Source organism: Camelus bactrianus, chromosome 1, assembly GCF_048773025.1.
Source record: "Camelus bactrianus isolate YW-2024 breed Bactrian camel chromosome 1, ASM4877302v1, whole genome shotgun sequence".
NCBI classification, from domain to species: domain Eukaryota; kingdom Metazoa; phylum Chordata; class Mammalia; order Artiodactyla; family Camelidae; genus Camelus; species Camelus bactrianus.
In genome coordinates this window covers 50,558,482-50,578,188 of record NC_133539.1, presented here as the reverse complement: position 1 = coordinate 50,578,188, position 19,707 = coordinate 50,558,482, and the positions used below count along the sequence as shown (strand labels likewise).

The window sequence follows — 19,707 nt, the reverse complement described above, 5'->3', positions numbered from 1 at the left end:
TTAGTCCTTTCTTCCTTTCCTGATTTGTGATAGGTGTGAATTTACACATATAATTTTGGGGTGTGTTTTCCTCCAAGCATCCATGATTAAGCAATTAACAAATGAATTAAAAGTCTTTATTAAGAATTCTGAGTGCGTATGGTGTGTGTGTGTGTGTGTGCGCGTGTGAATAGTACTTAAAAATTATTAGCAATCTAAATTGGAGAGATCAAACTAAGATGAAACACATTGAAAACATTTTAAATCAGTTACTTTTGAAACTGTCTATGAATCTAGTAAAAATCCAAAGATGGGAGAAATTATGGTGGGTTGGAGTTGTTGAAGGCTTTATGGAGGAGATGGGTCTTGAGCTGGGCCTTGAATGATAGGTTTGGATAGATGGGGAAAGGCAGAGACATAAATTGGGAGGAGGGGATGTGCAGCATGATGAAGGGCAAGGTTATTTAGGGAGAGAAGGAACTCTAGCTTGATGGAACAGAGATGTGTGTCATATGAGCACAGAAAATAAGGCTGAATTTCAGGGGTTCTTGATTGTTAAACAGAGGAACTTGGATACTGTGCAGTAGGCAATGAGGAGTCATCTGTTGTTTTCTGAACAGGAAAATAATATAATAAAGCAATCTTGGTAAAGATTTATTTTGAAGTAGGGAGTCAAGAGCTCCTAGCCTTGGGTTTCCATTTTAGGAAGGCCTATGATAACATTAAAAGACACTGGCGCCTGAAAGGGGAAGTTTCTTTGCAGAGGAAGTTGTTAAAATCAGTAGAGAGGGCAAATAACTAGGAGGAAAATTCCTATGAGTACTTGGAAGTAGAGGACAATCCAGGATTTGTGAACTATTCATGGAGTGGTGGATCCCATAAACGGAGTACACAGAGATAAAAATAATAGAATAAGCTCTAAGGGTTTTTCAATTTGGATCCTAGGAGTGATAGTTATCTCTTCGTCTCTATAACAGAGAGCAAGATCTGAGAAGAGATGGGAAGGGAGACAATCTGGGGTATAAATGGAGTGTTTCACCTTAAATAAGAGAACAGAAACTCTTCCAAAATTGAGTAGGGTGAGAAGTTGGAGATAGGGATGCTAACAGGTTGAAGATAGAGTTAAGGAGATGGGAAAAAATGAGAGCGTTTCATAGTAGGTAAATTCCCTCCCCAAAAGATAGTGAGTATTTTGCTTAATGGTGCTAGTTAATAAAATAACTCAGTTGTCATTTGGTTTTCTGTTGTACCTGAAAAATCAATCTGTCAGTGAGTAAAATGCAGTAACAATTAATATACTCCTGCCTCTTTCCTCTTGTTGTCATCAACATTTATAATTACTGAGTGGGATTAGGGATCAGATCCGTGGTTATGAAATGACTTAGGACTGTGTGATGCTAATTGCTCCTAAGAATCAAGCCCATAACCATCACTTTTTTATAGTTATAAACTTTAAAATTAGAGTTTTGAGCAGAGAATGTTTATTAGGGAAGTCTCTGGGAAGAAATACCTGGAAAGAAGTCCACCTGCAATCTCAGCCACGACACCCTCATCTGACCCCATGGGGGACTCTGGGGTTAGAACGACCCCAGAGAGGCTCTGCATTGAAACCAAAGGGGTGGGCCTCTACACCTCGAAATCAGTCAGTGGATGTGGGCTGCCCTGGGGAAGGTCTGACTTTGGGTGAAAGAGACGAGGTGACCTCTGAAGACGTGGAGCACTGACGGCTGTCTGCTGAGAGTGCTCCCAGCAGCAGGAGCAAAACGTCGTTCCTCGAATAGGATGCTGGGTGCATATCCCACATCCACCATAACTACCATTTCCAATGCTCGTCATTCTTTTCTGAATTTCTGAATTTCTGTCTGGTATTATTTCCCTTCAACCTAAATAATTTCTGTTACCATCACTTCTAGTGTAGGTCTGCTGGGGAAGAGTTCTCTTAGTTTCCTTTTATCTGTATATGCTCCATTCTTGCATATTTATTCTTGCATACTTTTGCTGGATATAGAGTTCTGGGTTTTTCTTTCAGCACTTTAAAAATGTTGTTTCACCATTTCTGATGAGAAGCTCACAGATACTCAAATCATTGTTCCCCTGACTATAATGTGTCATTTTTCTCTAGCTGCTTAAAGGTTTTTTTCTCTTTATTGTTGGTTTTCACCACATATCATGTGTCTATGTATGGTTATTTTTATATTTATCCTGCTTGAGTATTACTGAGATTCTTAAATCTGTAAATGTATGCTTTTCGGCAAATTTGGGGAAAATTTTAATCACTATTTTCTTCAAATGTTTTTATCTGCCAACTTTCTATGTTAGAAGTTCTGCTACTTCATTGCAGGTCCCTATGGCTATTATGGGCTTTTTTTCCTGTCTTTTATGTTCTCTCTGCTCTTCAAATTGGATGATTTCTATTGATATATTTTAAGTTTGTTATTTCTATTCTTCTGTTACAGTCATCCAGGCCATATTTTATTTCAGGTATTGTATTTTCTAATTTTAGAATTTCCATTTATTTTGTAACTTTTTTTTCTGTTGAGATTTTCCTGTCTTTTCATTCATTGTGAGCTTATTTTCTTTTATATCACCAAGCATAGTTTAATATCTACTTTATGGTCCTTATCTGATAATTGCAATATCTAGGTCAATTTGAGGTTGGTCTCCCTGTAATATTTTCTTTTCTCCTATGAATGGGCCACATTTTCCTGATTCTCGATAGTTTGAGTAATTTTATTTATATTGTGAATATTACATCTTAGATACTTTGCATTTTGTTATATTTGTTGATTTTTTTTCCCCAGAAAACATTTAACTTTGTGGAACTCAAACTAAAAACTATCTCTTGGACAGTGTTTTAAATCTCAGTGCTTCTACCTTTAGCTGGTTGGCTTCAAGTGTGCCCAGCCATGAGGGGCTTGGGATCAGCCAGCGGTATGAGTACAGTTTATACACACAATTTAGAGCTCTAGCTCTCTGCCTCTCTCAATTTCAAGAGACCAAGGTTGCCCTGAAATCTATTTGTTCTTCAGAAAACCACTAGTTTTCTAACAGGGAGCTTCAGCTGTCCAGTGTCATGCCAGTTGCAGTCTTTCCTGAGACAAGAAGTGGTAAATATGGGAACCCACGCCTCCAAACCTGAGCCATTTCCTTCTTTCAAGGATTGATACCCCTCAAGAATCTTCTTGCTTTTTACACTGTTCAGTGGCTTCAGATAGGTTTGTTTTTTTTTAATTCTGTCTAGAATCTGTGGTTACATGTGGAACCTTACTTGTCCATCAATGAAGTGGAATTTTCTTCAAGTCTATGTCTTTTTAATATCATTGTGTTTTTACCAACTGATATTGACTTGATTAGTTGTATTTTCTCAGATATTGAAATTGAATATATTATATTATTAAATACTCTTTTTCTTTCTGAATTGCATCTATGCATTGAATGTTTTGGTGCTTTTCATTTTTCTCAATAAAATATCACTCTCCTTTCTCCAGTATTCTAGATTCCTATATATCCTTCTGTATTGGGTTTAAGGGTCTGTCATGAGACTTAGTTCTAACCACTAGCTATGTCATCTTTAAGAAACTACTTGCCCCATTTAAACACTAATTTCCTCATTTGTGAAATAAAGGCGTTGCATCACATTCTTGAGAAGTTTAGAGTTTTCAGACAAGAAGGATTTTACAAACCTTCAAATTAAATTCTTTTATTTTATACATGGGCAAATAAAGCCCAGAAATGTTTAAGGAATTACCAAAGATTCCACCTAACTTTTTAGTGGATGAGCTGAGCTTAGAAATCCTCCATAACACCAAAAATAGAGGAGAAAAGAGATGTGGCAAGTTATATGTGGGAAACTCTATGATTTCTAGATGAGATATACTTGAAATAACATCAAGAATTTGAGCAGAGAGAAACAGCAGCTTAAGGGTTGTGATTCTTGTTTAGGAAAAATAAGTCAAAGCTAACATGTGAGCTAGTTTTCTGTCCGTCAATAAGCAAGGGGGTGTCTGCCATGTGTTGGACACTCTGCTTCATGCTGCAGACACTTGAAAAAGACAGACATAGATCCTGCTGTCCTAGAGCTTAGAATCTGGTAGGAAAAATAGATATTAAATAAATCATTGCAAATAAATAATATAATAATTGTCAAGAGAAATGTAGGGTGACACAGAAATGTGCAATTGGGAAGGCTGATCTGATCTGAGGATCAGGGAAGGCTTCCCTGTGGAAGTGATGTTTAAGTTGAAAATCAGCAGAAAACAGCTAGGCAAAGAGAGTTGAGTAGACAAACATTCCAGGCAGTCAAACAGCCCGTGTGAAGGACAGAGGGAGCTAAACTGTGACTGAAGTGGTAAAACAAGGAGAAATCAACAGTACAGAGGTCCAGCTGAAGTTCTGAGGGTAGGGGAGAATGGTAAGGGAAGGTATAAATAAAAAGAGGGGCAGGCAAGACTTCAGGGCACACCTTCATTAAGGTGCCAGAGGAGACAGTTTGGCTTACAGAGAAGGCAGAGGAGGAGACAGGCGGGGAAGCAGAAGGTAGTAGCAGAGGTGAAGGAAGGGGTTTTAGAAGGAGAGGAAAGTGGTTAATAACATCAAGATATGCCAAGCAACCCAGGAACACAAGCACTGCAGAAAGGCCAGAAGTTTGACTGGAAAGGGGCTGGTGACCTTCAAATTTGTGGTTTGAACAGAAGGGTGTAATAACCACAAGATTGCTGACATCAAGGAGAGAATGAGCGGGGAGGAAACTGAGGCTGTTGGCTCAGACCACTCATTCTAGAAGTTTGGCAGCAAAGAAAGGAGAAAGGATCAGAGCTAGAAGGAAAAAGCAGCATCTATTTTTTTTTTTCTATCAACATAAGGGAAGCCCCAGTGTGTTCAAAGGGTGTCATTTGAGAATATTCAGTGATTTGGTTAAGATATTTTTCGCAATAGGGTGTGTGCATAAGTAGTTTAAAACTGCTTAGTGATTTCTTTTCTTTGTTCTTGCCATTTTGTTACTTTACCATGAAATACTATGCCATCTTTCCCCAAGGTTTCTCTACTGCATACTACGGAAATATCCAGTTATATGATTTATGTTGTGGTATTGACAAATTTTTGAAAAATGTTCAAGTAGTAGATAGTGATAGATTCAAAATCATTAAATCTAGTTGTTCTTATTCTCCAAAAAATCATTCTATCCGCCCTTCATTGGCTCCTTCCTAGACGTTCCCCCTAGGGGAAATGGGTTGGTCTAAGCCAGTAATGTTAAGCCAGTTGCTGGAGTCACCTGCAGAGCCTAAAATATTATAGATACAGTGGTGCTATCTCAAGCCTACTTTTTTTTAAAGAGGTACAGTCAGTTTACAATGTTGTGTCAATTTCTGGTATACAGCGCAATGCTTCAGTCATACATGAATATACATATATTTATTTTCATATTCTTTTTCACCATAAGCTATTACAAGATATTGAATATAGTTCCCTGTGCTATACAGTATAAACTTGTTTATCTATTTTATATATATTGGTCAGTATCTACAGATCTTGAATTCCCAGTTTATCCCTTCCCACCCACTTCCCCTCTGGTAACCATAAGTTTGTTTTCTATGTCTGTGAGTCTGTTTCTGTTTTGTAAATAAGTTCATTTGTCTTTTTTTTAAGATTCCACATACAAGTGATATCATATGGTATTTATCTTTCTCTTTCTGGCTTACTTCACTTAGAATGACATTCTCCAGGGACATTCATGTTGCTGCAAATGGCATTATTTTATCATTTTTATGGCTGAGTAGTATTCCATTCTATAAATATACCACATCTTCTTTATCCAGTCATCTGTCGATGGATATTTAGGCTGTCTCCATGTCTTGGCTATTGTAAATAGTGCTGCTATGAACATTGGGGTGCAGCTGTCTTTCTAAATTAAGGTTCCCTCTTGGATATGTGCCCAGGAGTGGGATTGTTGGATCATATGATAAGTCTATTTTTAGTCTTTTGAGGAGTTTCCATACTGTTTTCCACAATGGCTGCACCAAACTGCATTCCCACCAGCAGTGTAGTAGGGTTCCCTTTTCTCCACACCCTCTCCAGCATTAATCATTTGTGGACTTTTGAATGATGGCCATTCTGACTGGTGTGAGGTGACTGAAGCCTACTTAATCAGCCCTTTCAGGATCTAGAGTCTGGGCATGTGGACTTTCACAAATCTCTGCAGGTGCTTCTGATGGGAGCCAGGATTAAGAACACTGTCCTGGGTCTTTCTTCATCACCCAGACTATCCGTTAACCCAAATCTACAGGCTGTTGTAGATCTGCAGATGGCTGCTCACCTCTAGATTTACCCATCATCCAATGCGGACTTTAACTTCTCCAAAGGATAAGGTTTGAAGGCAGAGACCTTGCCTTATTCATCCTACCATCCCCAGAGCTCTGCACAGCTTCCTGATGCTGAGTGGTTATACTCAGAAAATGTTTGTCAACCTATCCTTCCTCAAAATGTCTCTTGTACCTGTAACCACTCTTGCCCTTCCTGCTTCTCTCTAGAGGCCAGCATCAGTCTTTTCAAAAGCAAACCTCCACTTTGCTTTTGTCTCATCTCCTCCCACCACCTCTAGGATCCTGCTTTACCAGTTAGTCTACTTCATTCTGGTTAACTTCAAACTATCCCTCTTTCTGTCTACAAATATGCTGTGTTCTCCTTTCTTCTTTTCTTTTTTAAATTTAAGTATAGTTGATTTACAATGTTATGTTAGTTTCTAATGTATAGCATAGTAATTCATCTGTACATATATATATATGGATGTTACAAGCTACTGAATATAGTTCTCTGTGCTATACAATAGGACCTTGTTGTTTCTCCTCTTCTTAAATACCCTGTCAGTCCTCATAGTTCTAGATACTGCCCCATCTCTCTCTTTCAGGATTGACATGAAAAGATAAAACCACTGTCTCATTCTCCCATACTTTCAAAGTGAAAATTCCTGAAAGAACAAGTCTATATTTGTTGACAATTGCTTCTGGTTGGCCCCTTGCAATCTGTTCTGCTCCTCCCCCTGTGCTAACACTACTCTCTTACAGCTCCTGAACGACTCTGATGACCTTCTTGTTAGCAAATCTTAAAGCTTCTTAGTTCTTACTCTAAAACTTTTCACACATGATTTGATCTTGGCTATGCTTGTCTTGAAATCTCCTCTTTCCCTGGCTTTAAGATGCTGCATTTACTTTTCTTCATTTTTGCTAACTCCACTTCCTCCAACAGAGCCCTAATTTAAAATGTTTTCAAGACTCTAGTTTTGGCTTCTCTAATTTCCACGTCAGAGACAGCAATTTGGCAGCCCATGGACTGGATCTGGCTTACAGATGCTTTTACTCAGCTCACACAATATTTTTTAAAGTTTGAATTAGTTGCCAATATTTTTAAATTGGGAGATTTTACTCAAAACCACTGACTTAGTGTCTAGGGTTGCTGTGAGGATTAAGTTTAATAATGTATATAAAGCACTTAACACTATATCTTAATTTTACAAGTATTTAAAACATGATACTTTATCATTTTGCAGTTTCCTTTCATAGATATTATTTCATAACTTATTTAACTAGTCCCTGCAGATCAACTTTTTTGTTGTCTCTAGTTTTTTTTTTTTCCCCCTTGGAATTAAAAACTATGCTGGGATTAATATCCTAGTACACAGGGCATACCTTGGAGGTATTGTGGGTTTGATTCCAGACCACCACAATAAAGTGAACATCTCAACACAATGAGTCACACAAACTTTTTGGTTTCCCACTGTATGCAAAAGTTGTATCTACACTATGCTGTAGTCTATTAGTGTGCAATAGCATTCTGTCTAAAAACCAATGTACATATCTTAATTAAACAATATTTTATTATTAAAACATGCTAACCATCATTTGACAATGCAGGGCTGCCACAAACCTTCAATTTGTAAAAATCACAATAAAGTGAAGTACAATAGGAGGGATGCCTGTATCTTTGCATATTTGATATGCATATATATTCATTATCTGTCTACTGAGCACAGTGACCCTTGTGATTACTGATACACATTTGTACAAGATCTACCATGAGCCAGGGAACAAATCTGTCTTCATTAAATAGTTTTGGATATGTGATGGTAATTGCCTCAAAAAAAATCTGCCCAACACTATGGCTTTTATTAGTACTGTGTCCTAACAAACTGATACAGAATTTGTGATTATCCTTAAAAAAAAAATTAGTCCAGCAATATGGTTTTTCTTAGCACTATGTCCTAACCAACTGATAGAGGCTTTGTGATTATATTGCTCTGGAAATTAGGATCAAGTTTATTATTTACCATAATTTTTGCTTTCTAAATTTTGTCCATCCACTGAATTCATTATTGAATTCCTGTGTTTTGGACCCTGTTACTTTTCTTAAACATTTCTTACTTTTCTTTTTTATAAACCATCTCTGTGTTGAATTTTTATCACTATGTTGTATCTGAAGAGTATAATTGTAATTACTAGCTAAGTCACCATTTAACATATTACTTAATGTAAACTTTTGTTGGCCTGTTTATAAGTTTTGCCTATTTTTTGCAATTGGATTGTCTGTCTCTTTTTTTCATATTGGTTTATATCTTTTCAGTATATCTGGGGGAGGAAGTTAGCCTTTTGTTTATCAGAATGTGAATATTTCACAGGTTTTTATTTGTTAACAGTTTATGGATTTTTTTTTTTTTGGCTAGTCTTTCTACAGCTAAATTTCCCAAATTTTCCTTTATGGTTTTGTATATTTGTATATTGTATCAGGGTTAGAAAGGTTTCTTCACTACAGGTGACAACTGTCCCAGTTTGCCTGGGGCTTTCCTGGTTTTAACCTTGAATGTCCTGTGTCCCAGGAACTCCCTCAGTTTCTGACAAACTGAGATGTTAGTTATCCCACCCATTTAAGAAAAAAAATTACAGAGGTCTTCTTTCAGTACTTTAGTTAATTAATGTTTAAATCTTTGATTCATTTCATTTTATTTTTGTGTGAGAAGTGAGATAGGAATCCACTTTTATTTATTTATTTATTTCCAAATGGCTAGCTAGTTCTCCTAATACCATTTATCAGTGATATAAATAATCATCCTTCCCTTTATGAATTTGAATGACCACTGTTATCAGATACTAAATTCCTATATGTGTAGATAAAGCAGCTGAGGTTCAGAGAATAATTGGTAGAAGATTACAGAGGCAATAAATGGAAGAGCCAAAATGTTAGTTGATTTCTTACTCTAACTTTGGTGTTTTTTTTCCATTTTTGTCTCTGCAAAAACTTTAGGTTCCACCCAATATTGTGTTTAATGAATATGTAATTAGGTGTTTGCTACTAAATTAATGTCTTTAAAAATATAAATTACTTTCAGAAATTAAAGTATAAGAACATGAAATATATGTCATGATACCAAGATCAATTGTTGACATTATTATGTTTTAACAAAGTACTAATTGTGTTTCTTTGTACTTATTTCAGTGTTTCTTTTATAGTGATGTTATATAATATATATTGCAGAGTGTATGATATACACACATTTCAAAGAACAATTATATAGTGAATATCTATGTAAATTAAGATGTAGACTATTGCCATTTCCTTCCCAATGATAGCCCATGAACTTTGAACTTTGTAAGGTAGCCATTACTTTGGGGGATAATCGTTCTCTTTAGGATATAATCATTCCTGCTTTTCTTTACATTTTACCACATAGAAATGTATCCCTAAAAATAAAATTTATTTTGCGTTTTTTGTATTGTGCATAAATGGAACATACTACATATATTACTATGCATATTATTTTATAATTACTTTCATTTACTCAATATTACGTTCGAGATTTATCCACATTTAAATTTGCAGTTGTAGTTCATTAATATAAATAATTTTTATACTAAAATTTCAGGTGTTTGCAAAATATTTTTTCCCTGCAAAAACTCTGGTCCAGAAATAACAAACATGATTTAAAATAAGAAATCTCTCATTTTTCATTTCAGTTTCTTACCTTTTTTGGAAGTAAGGATCACAATAATTGAAATATTAAGCTATGAGACATTTGAAAGAGAAAGTTTTAATTTTAAAAAAACATGTTGCATTTTATATTGCCAAAATGGCAAACATTTATTATTTTTTTTCTGTTCTCTTTCCATAGGAAAATACATTTGTCTCAGGAAAAAAAATCTTGAAATCATCATGGAAGACTACATTAACAGCAAAAGCTGAAACTCTTTTTTAGCCCTAGTCTTCCTTCAGATCCTAGTATGTTCCCTTTAGTGTCTCCAGACACATGTTCACATGTTCTCTGCACATAAAATACTTTTATTTGGAATGTTGTCTCTCTCACTCTCTTTCTTATTATTAGCTTCTTGTGCACTGGGTCTTGTGTTAATTACCTATTGCTGCATAATAAATTACACTCAAATATTTATTTTGTCACAGTGACTCAAGAATGAGAGAGAGCACACCAGTACAGAAGTCAGTCTTTTTATAACTTAATCTTGGCAGTGACATTTCATCACTTCTGCCATATTCTATTTGTTAGAAGTGCGTTAGTCCAGCCCAAACTTGAGACGAAGGGATTTTACATGGACAAGTAGGAGGAAGGGCGAACAGTAGGAACCGTCCTAGAGGCTCCCCACTACCTCAATACTAGGATAACTTAATCAGTGTACATTTTATATACTTTTCATTTATTGCTATTACAACTTCACATAGTTATTCGATTATCTGGTTAATGTGTATTGTACCCATGAGATGGAAAGCTCCACAATAAATAGGCATTTATAATAGCTATTATAGTTGAATAAATAAATACTAATGCAGCTTTCGACTTCCCTCCACTAGTCTAAAAGCTCTAATATATGTAATAGGTGGTCACTCATTGAAAACTACTAGTGGGAGACTAATTATCCTCTTAGAAGGCAGAAAAAATTCCATTTCCTTTACTTCCAAAGTTTATCATAAAATTACTCCATTAGTTTTCAGGCAGCTTTAGCAGAGAAAAAGATCACATGACTCTCTAATTCTAACCATTCCTGTTTGCTATTTAGAAAGTAACAAAATCTGGGGAAAAATCGGTGATGCTTTCAATTATTCCTACAGGGTGGTAGTAACTTTCAATTATATATCAGAAATAAAATTGTAAATTAGGCTCATTTCCCCCAAAGTTACAAAGTTCTGCATTAGAGGCAGAATTATAATTAGACTATTTGGATAACAATTCATCTTATCTTTAGGACCTCTAAAAAAGGAGAAAAATTAATGTTTGAATCCATTTATAACTCTAAAAACTGTCAGGAAATCCATTCATAACCATAAAACTGTTGGGAAATAATACTTTAATGTCTAGCTTGCATGCACAATTTGCAGTTTTATAAAACACAGTACAAACATAATAACTAAAATGTTAAGGTTGGTCTTTTACGCTTTCTGGAGCCAGAAAGTGATAGTAAACTTTTCTGTATTGTATTGACCTTACCATACTGGTGATTAGAAAAAGTTATGTGCTCAGTGTAGCTAGTTAAAGTTGTTCTGGCAATGTAATTTGAATTTCCAGGTCTTTGTGTTATTAAGATCTCAGTCTCAGAGCTGCATTTATTTTAAATGAAACCTTGAATCTTTAGGAGAGATTATTGCTTTACTCTTACTGAGTTTAAGACCTTAGATTGTAATGTTCTTTGGATACCCTTCATGAGTAATTTCTAACTTTTTAAGTAAAAATGATACTCTGTTTTGTAGAGGGGAGAACTAGAGTATATAAATCTATTTAATTATTTAAAATGATTCAGGAAAGAAGAATGTAGAATAAGGTCATCTTATTAGAGAACAGCCAAATAATTTAGGCTATGGTTTTTCCCCAATTATAGGATTCTTTTTTTTTTTTTTTTTAATAAAGGTGCTGGGGAATTGAACCCAGGACTTCATGCATGCTAAGCATGTGCTCTACCACTGAGCTATACCCACCCCCCCCAACTCCAAATTTTAAAATTCTTTTAGTTGAAAATTCATTTTGTCAGACTCCTTACTGCCTTGTTTCTATTCTCCCCAAACCCTGCAAATGAATAAAAGGGCAGAAAATCTTTAACTTTCTATTTCCCATCTCCGTACATTAGAAATAATAAATAAATCTAAGCACTATATTAGCTATTTAATTACAGCATAATCCATGTTCTTCTTTGGTTAACAACAGTTACTGAATCGGGGTTTTCTTGAGAATGGTGAAACATCAGAAATACCTATCTGTAACGTTTTTAGTCAGTGGAGCCCAGCAGAGAACAGGGTTTTACAATAGATGAAAGGTGTCTAACAGCACAAGAAAACCATGTGCTGTTTCTGAGAGCCTTTTTTCACTCACTGGAGGAAGCCTTTGGAGTATGGGTTTGCACAGTCATGCCTATATAGTGTCAACTGCGTGGGTGGTACATGCTTGCTCAGGCATATGACAATGACGATTTGGGAAAGGAAACTTAAAGCGAGTGTTCAAAGTGAGTAAGAAGTTTCATTAGTAGTCAGATCACAAAACAATCTTACTTCTACTGATGATTTTGACTTGGAAAAGTTTTTTTAAAAAAACATTTTCAGTGTCAAGGGCTTTTCATTTGTGTTTTGTGTTTATTTGTGTAGATGCGTGTTCTAAAGTTATGGGTGTTAAAACCTGATGTTTGCTTATCTTTAATTAAATCTGGGGATAATTTATGTATAACTAACGGCATCCATTTAACAGATACAATCTGATGAGTTTTGACAATTGTATATACCTGTGGTCATCACCACAAAAAAGAAACAAAACATTTTCACCATTCCTGAAGTACTCCTCCATGTGTTTGTAGTCCATCCTTGCCTTCATTCCCACCATCTGCAGGCAACCACGGATCTGCTGTTTGTCACCATAGATGAGTTAGCATTTTATATTAGTAGTACTCATGTGTAGTATGTAATATGTATTCTTTTGTGTCTATCTTATCTCACTCAAGGAAATGATTTTGAGATTCATCAGTGCTGTGTGTTCCTTTTCATTGCTGAATAGTATTCCACTGTATTAATTTATCTATGTATCTGTTAATTGGCATTTGGGTTGCTTCTAGTTTTTGGTTATTGTACATAAAGTTGCTAGGAACATTCATGCGCATATCTTTGTGGGGACATATGTTTTTATTTCTCTTGGTTAAATACCTAGGATTGGGAAAGGCCAGGTTATAAGCAGGCATATGTTTGAGTTTTGAAAAAAACTGCCAGAAATTTTCTAGTGTAGTTATATTCTTTTACATTCCCATTGGTAATGTATAAGAGTTCCAATTGCTTCACATTCTTGCCAGTATACATACTATCAATATTTTTCACTTTAGCCATGCTTATAGGTGTGTAATTATTATCTTACTGTAATTTAAATCTGTATTTCCTCTATGATTAGTAATATTGAACATCTTTTTGTGTATTTATTGGGTACTTGAATATCTTTTTTTTTTGGTGAAGTATATGTCCAAGTCATTTGCCTGTTTTTTTAAATAATGATTTTTAAAATTATTGAACTGTAGAAGTTCTTCACATATTCTATGTAGTAGTCTTATGTTATATAAGTGTTTTGTAAATATTGTCATCTAGTCTGTGGTTTACATTTTTATTTTCTTAATGATATTTTTCAAAGAGAAAAAGTTAAAATTTTGATAATGTCCAGTTCATCAAATTTTGTTTCACGGTTTGTTCCTTTTGTATTCTAAGAAATCTTTGTATATGCCAAAGTCACAGAGATTGTCATCTCCTACGGTTTCTTCTAGAAGAATTATAGTCATAGCTTTTTACATTTAAGTCAATAATCCAATTCAAGGTAATTTTTCTGTATGGTATTCAGTAATGGTTGACTTTTTTTCCTTCTGTTCTATATGGATATCCAGTTGTCCCATCATCAGTGGTTAAAACTGACTTTTCCCTTTAAATTGCTTTAACAGCTATGTTGATAGTCAGTAGACCGCAAATGTATGAGTCTATTTATAGACTCTCTGTTCTGCTCTATTGAAGTTTGTGTCTATCCTTGAGCCAATGCCAGACTGCCTTGATTACTGTAGCTTCAGAGTAAAGCTTGAAATTAGGTAGTATAAGTCTTTCAATCTAACTCATTTGTTAAACATTGCTTTGGCTATTTTAGGTTTGCATGCTCACATAAATTTCAGAATTAGCTTTCCAATTTTCATAGAAAAGACAACTAGATTTTAGTTAAGACTATATTGAATCTGGAGACCAATTTGAGGAGAACTGATCTCTTAACAATACTGAGTCCATCCAAGAACAAGGAATTTATCTCCATCTAAATAAGTATTCTTTAATTTATGTCAGTAATGTTTTGTAGTTTTCAGTTTAGGCACAAAGCCTTGTGCATCTTCTGTTAAATTTATCCCTAAGACTTTTTGTCCTTTTCATTATTATAAATAGAATTAATTTTTAAAATTTTATTTTCTAATTATGTGTTGCTAGTATATAAGAATATAGCTGCTTTAAAATACTATTACTATTTTTATACTATGACTTTGCTAAATTCAATTAATTATAGGAGTTGTTTTATAGATTTCTAACAATCATGTCATCTGCAAATAGAGACAGTTTTATGTTTTTGTTTCTGATCTATATGTCTTTTGTCCCCCATGCTTTATTGCAATGGTTAGAACCTGTAGTACAAAATTGAAAAGAAGTACTAAGAGCAAAAATTCTTGCTTTGTTCTTGATTTTAGAGGGGAAATATTTCATTATTAAGTATGATATTAGCTGTAGGATTTTCATAGATGCTATTTAACAATTTCATCAAGTTTACTAGAGTTTTAAAAATCATGAATGAGTGTTGAGTTTCTCAAACTCTTTTTCTTTATCTGCTAAAATGGTCGTATGTTTTTTTTCTCCTTTGTTCTGTTAATGTGGTCATTTCACTGATTTCTGAGTATTCAATCCACCTGCATTCTTGGGAGAAACCTTATATGATCATGTTGTATTAAAAGTACTAGATTTGATTTGCTAATATTTTGTAAACATTTTTTGTGTTCTATGTTTATAAGGGTTACTGGTCTGTTTGTTCTTATTTGTAATGTGTTTACCTAGTTTGGGTGTACAGTTAATTCTACTCTTATAAAATGAGTAGGCTCTCATTGCCTCTTTTCTGAAGGGTTTTGTGTGTAGAACTGATGCTACTGCTTTCTTAAATATTTGCTTAAATTTGTCATTGTAGCAGATTTATTGGGAAGATTTTTATCAACAAATTCAATTTCTTTAATAAATAAAGGCTCTTCAGATTATCTGTGTAATCCCAAACTCACTTTGAAAGCTGTCTTTCAATGAATTTGTCCATTTCAATCTGAGTTATTGAATTTGATTGGCATAAAGTGGATAATATTTGCTTACTATTCTTTTCATGAATGTAGTATTTATGTTAATGCCTCCTGCAGAGATTAGAGATTTTTGTTCTCTTTTTTTTTCTTGATAAATCTAGCTATTGGATTATAAATGTTGAAGAACTCTTCAAAGAACAAACTTTTGATTTTGCTAATTTTTGTCTTGCTTGTTTTCTGTTTTGTTGATTTCTGCTCTTACTTTTATTATTTCCTTCTTTCTCTTTTCTTGTTAGCTTCTTTAGGTGTATTTTAGATATTTCTTTTTTTGTGATTAGTATTTAAAGCTGTTAATTTTTCTGTAAGCATTGCTTTAGCTGCAATCACAAATTTTGGTATGTTGTATTTTTAATATCATTCAGCTCAAAATCTTTTCTAATTTTTTATGGTTTTCTTCTTTGACCAAAAGCTTTATTAGAAAGATGTTACTTGAAGTTTTCTTAATATTTTATTGTTATTGGTTTCCAATTTAATTCAGTTTTAGTTGAATGACATTTTTTGTATGATTTCAGTTTTTAGAAGTTTTTTTGAGATTTACTTTATGACCCATAATCTGACTAAACTTGGTGAATATACTAGATAAGCACTTGCAAAATGTGTATTCTACAGATGTTGGGTAGAGTATTCAGTGTAGTTGATAGCTATACGGGCAATTATTTATTTCTACATAATAGATTACTGCAAAACTTAGCAGCAGCTAGGGAATATGTATTTTAAAAGATAAAATGCATCATGAGTTGACACTGATACTTTTGATTCAAATTTAGGACTCAGGGTTATTACTTGAATTTATTGGTATCTTTTCTCTCACACTGAAAAGTTGAATGACACCAACGTAATGACTCCTTTGATTTATTCCCAAAACACATATACAATAGTTTGAGAATAACAATACCAAATACTACCATCAATAATATGGTCATTGAAAATAGTTTAAGATTTTTTTAATAATTATTTTTGTCATTTAGTTATATTTCACTAGAGACATAAAGTCAAATTCCTGTGTTTTGAAAGTCATTTAGCTTATTCTTAGAATAACTTCTCTGTGTGGGGTTATGCAACTACTTTACATGCAGTTAGATTTATTTGTTTCATTTGTTTTATAGTTTAGTGTTTACAAATAATTTGATTATGTTTTACAATTATGTACAATAGTTACATGCTTCCAAAGTCAAGTCTATAAAATGAGGTATATTCAGAGGCATCTTATTTCTATTTCTGTCTCCATTTTATCCTTTTAGTTTTGAAATAAAGAATACACACACACACACACACACACACACACACACACACGTACTCCTCTCATCATGTCTTAGATACATGGTATCATATTATGTAAAGATATCCCTTATTCTCTATTAGAGTTTCATTGTACTTCATTGTGTGGATGTACCATAGTTTAGACAACTAGTTCCCTGTAGGTAGCTATTTGGGTTATTTCTGAAAGTCTTGCTATTACAGTGCTGTAATGACTAGTCTTCTGTATATATATATTCTTTCATACTGTTGCATGCGTATCTTTGGGATAGATTCTCAGAAGTGACATTGCTGGGTCAAAAGGAAAATGCATATGTAACTTTGCTACTTATTGTCAAATTTTCCATTATGTAAGTTGTAACATTTTGCATTCCCACCAGCAGTATATTGGCATGCCTATCTCTCCACAGCTTTGAAAACAGAGTATGTTGTCGAACTTTAAATTTTGATAATCTTACAGGTGAGAAATGGTATTTCTGCATAATTTGAATTTTCATTTCTTTTACCGTGTATGATGTTGAGCTTCTTTCTAAATGAATTAGAGACATTTGTACTTCTTTTTCTATAAACTAACTGCCCGTATCTTTAGTCCAGTTCGCTGTAGGTTTGTGTTGACCTTTATTTTATTTTTAACCCAGCTTGAGCAGCCACATGCCAGAGAGCTGTGCAAACCACTCTATTATGCACTAAGAACGCAGAATGAACAACATAAATGAAAATCCCTGCCCTCCAGGAGCTTACAATTTAGTGAGGGAGTGATGGGTTTGGTCCATGAATCTTGGTCTCAAATCTTCCTCCTTAGCTTAACTATTCCGTTAAGATCTGGAATTCATAATGCTGTGTCCATATGCCATTATAATCCTGATTCTATGGACCTGCCTTCTGATGTACTCTTTCAGACTTTTGTCTCTCAGTGTTTCTACAGAAACATGGCTTGGATTTGCTTTTCCAACTCTCTCAATTGACGTTAATTTGGGTAGGGTATTAATCTTAGTGTATTTTTAAGGATCCAACTCTTGGTTTCTACTCACTGCAGTTAGACCTACTTGCACAAGAATAACTGTGCAATTGGAGCAGCTTATAAGCTGGGTGGACTTGCCGAATTGATTCATTACTTTGAGTCTATATTTCTTTATCTGTAAAATGAGGATGATAATACTTGTCAATATGGAGAGATTAAAATGAATAACATGTGCAAATTATCTAAAATTTGTTCCTAATGTAAGTGTTCAAAAATTATTTTAAAACAGTGTTTTATTAAAGAAAATCATAGCCAAGAGGGGTAGTATATTCAAAATTTCTCCAGAAAGACACTGTGCATTGAATTTTACCCTAAAATGTTTCTCTCTACTGGTCAGATATATCCACCATAGATGCGCTGGAAGTGTATCATTTCCTTTTGAACTCTTTTAGGAGTTTGGTGCCTTCCTCAGTTAGAGCCTGCCAATATCCAGTCTCAATTCAAATCACATATCCAGTTTTTCTCACATAATGGCAATACTGAATTATGTGTATTTCTTTGAAAATCCCATATGGCTTTATGCCTTCTTCTAAACACCATTCTTTTTGTGTGCAATTTTCTTTTAACTTTTATTTTTCTAAAACTCTTCATCTTCTAAGATCCAGCTCAAATATCATCTATTGTAGGAAGTCTTTCCTAATCTCTTATCCCGGCTCTCTTAGAATTAAACATCTCTTCTTTTAAACTTCTGGACATTATGTATGCATCTATCATCACATTAAAAACTTTATGTTATAATTATTTACACAGTTTCTCTCCTGGACCTTAGGCTCATAGAGAGAGGAAGATACTGTTTACTATGATGTTTCTATGCTAAGTGAGTACTTTGCCAGGAGTTGCTGCTCTAAAAATGCTTTTTAGAAATTCTCACTTAGAGCCTGCCTTAAAAAATTTGAACCCACTAGACAGTTGTCTATGTGATGTGATTTCAACAATGTTCAGGAAACTCCATTTTTGTTCTTCACCAGCATCCAATCAACACATCAGCACTGAACTTCTACTTCCTTACTGGTGCCTGAAATGTCTATAACAGATAGTAAAACACTTCTTCATAAGTGGAGATAGACTAAAGGCATATAAGCCTGGGAGAAGAAATTCTTTGACTTGAATATAAAGACAGGAGGGTGGTGAGGCCTAAAGTAGGGGTATGCCAAACAGGTGGGAAGATCAGATCAAAAGTTTATAGTGGAATGAATTTTTCTGAGACTTTTGCTTGCCAGTCAAAATTTATGCTTTTATTGGCAACTGCAACCCCAAAATGGCCCCCAAAAATGTGAAATAATATGATTTTGATTAGGAGTCAGAAATACTAATGTGTATTCCTCTCTTCCCGTATGTCTTTTCAGAATGCATAAGTGCAAGAATGGAAGGTTCTGTTACATCAAACAACACAATGCAGCAGATGGTCAAGGAAAATTGCAGTTTGGGTAATGCTCATCTTTTAATGATAATTCTAATATAAAAGTGCTTGATGACTGTATTGTTTTTATATTTTAGGATCTTGAATTGTCTTAAATGTATTTATAGACTGTATTATCTAAAATTGCCTAAATGAAATATTGCTTATGTTTTAAAATGTTGGTGAATTTTTCATTTTGATATTATTTCTGTGCTTATTTAATACCTATTTCAAGAATGTGATCATAAAGTAAACCAATGGCATATCCAAATTTTTTAAATTCAAATTTTTAAACATGGATTTTTACTCTAGAGAACTTTAAAAAAAAGGTCTTATCAGTTGTTAGTAGTTTATTCTGTATTCCCCACCCAGCCTTACTGTCTCCCAAATTTTTGTTTTCCATTATAGTTAACTTTGTCTTTATATTTTAAAATATTATTTTTGTTATATATTTTACATTGAGCACTTAATGGAAAAATAATTCCAATGATTTCAAAATGCATTCTTGGACTCATTAAACATACTTTCTAATTACACTCAATAATTCACTATCTAGAAAAATTATATTCCATATAAACTACAGACTAAAATAAATAAAATGACTATATAAATCTCAGGGGTAGGGACAATGCATGGGTGTAGTGGGTTGAATGGTGCCCCCCATCCCAAGATATGTT

At 34.1% G+C, this 19,707-nt stretch overlaps 1 protein-coding gene across 1 annotated transcript in view; it reads left to right on the top strand.

Annotated features, from left to right (window-relative positions):
- LOC105081658 (cell surface glycoprotein CD200 receptor 1) overlaps positions 1-19,707 on the top strand; it is a 53,246-nt gene that overhangs the window by 20,422 nt on the left and 13,117 nt on the right. Inside the window, exon 3 of the mRNA XM_074363532.1 lies at positions 18,978-19,058. Within this exon, the coding sequence (XP_074219633.1) occupies positions 18,978-19,058 (81 nt within the window). The remainder of the gene's footprint in view (positions 1-18,977; positions 19,059-19,707) is intronic.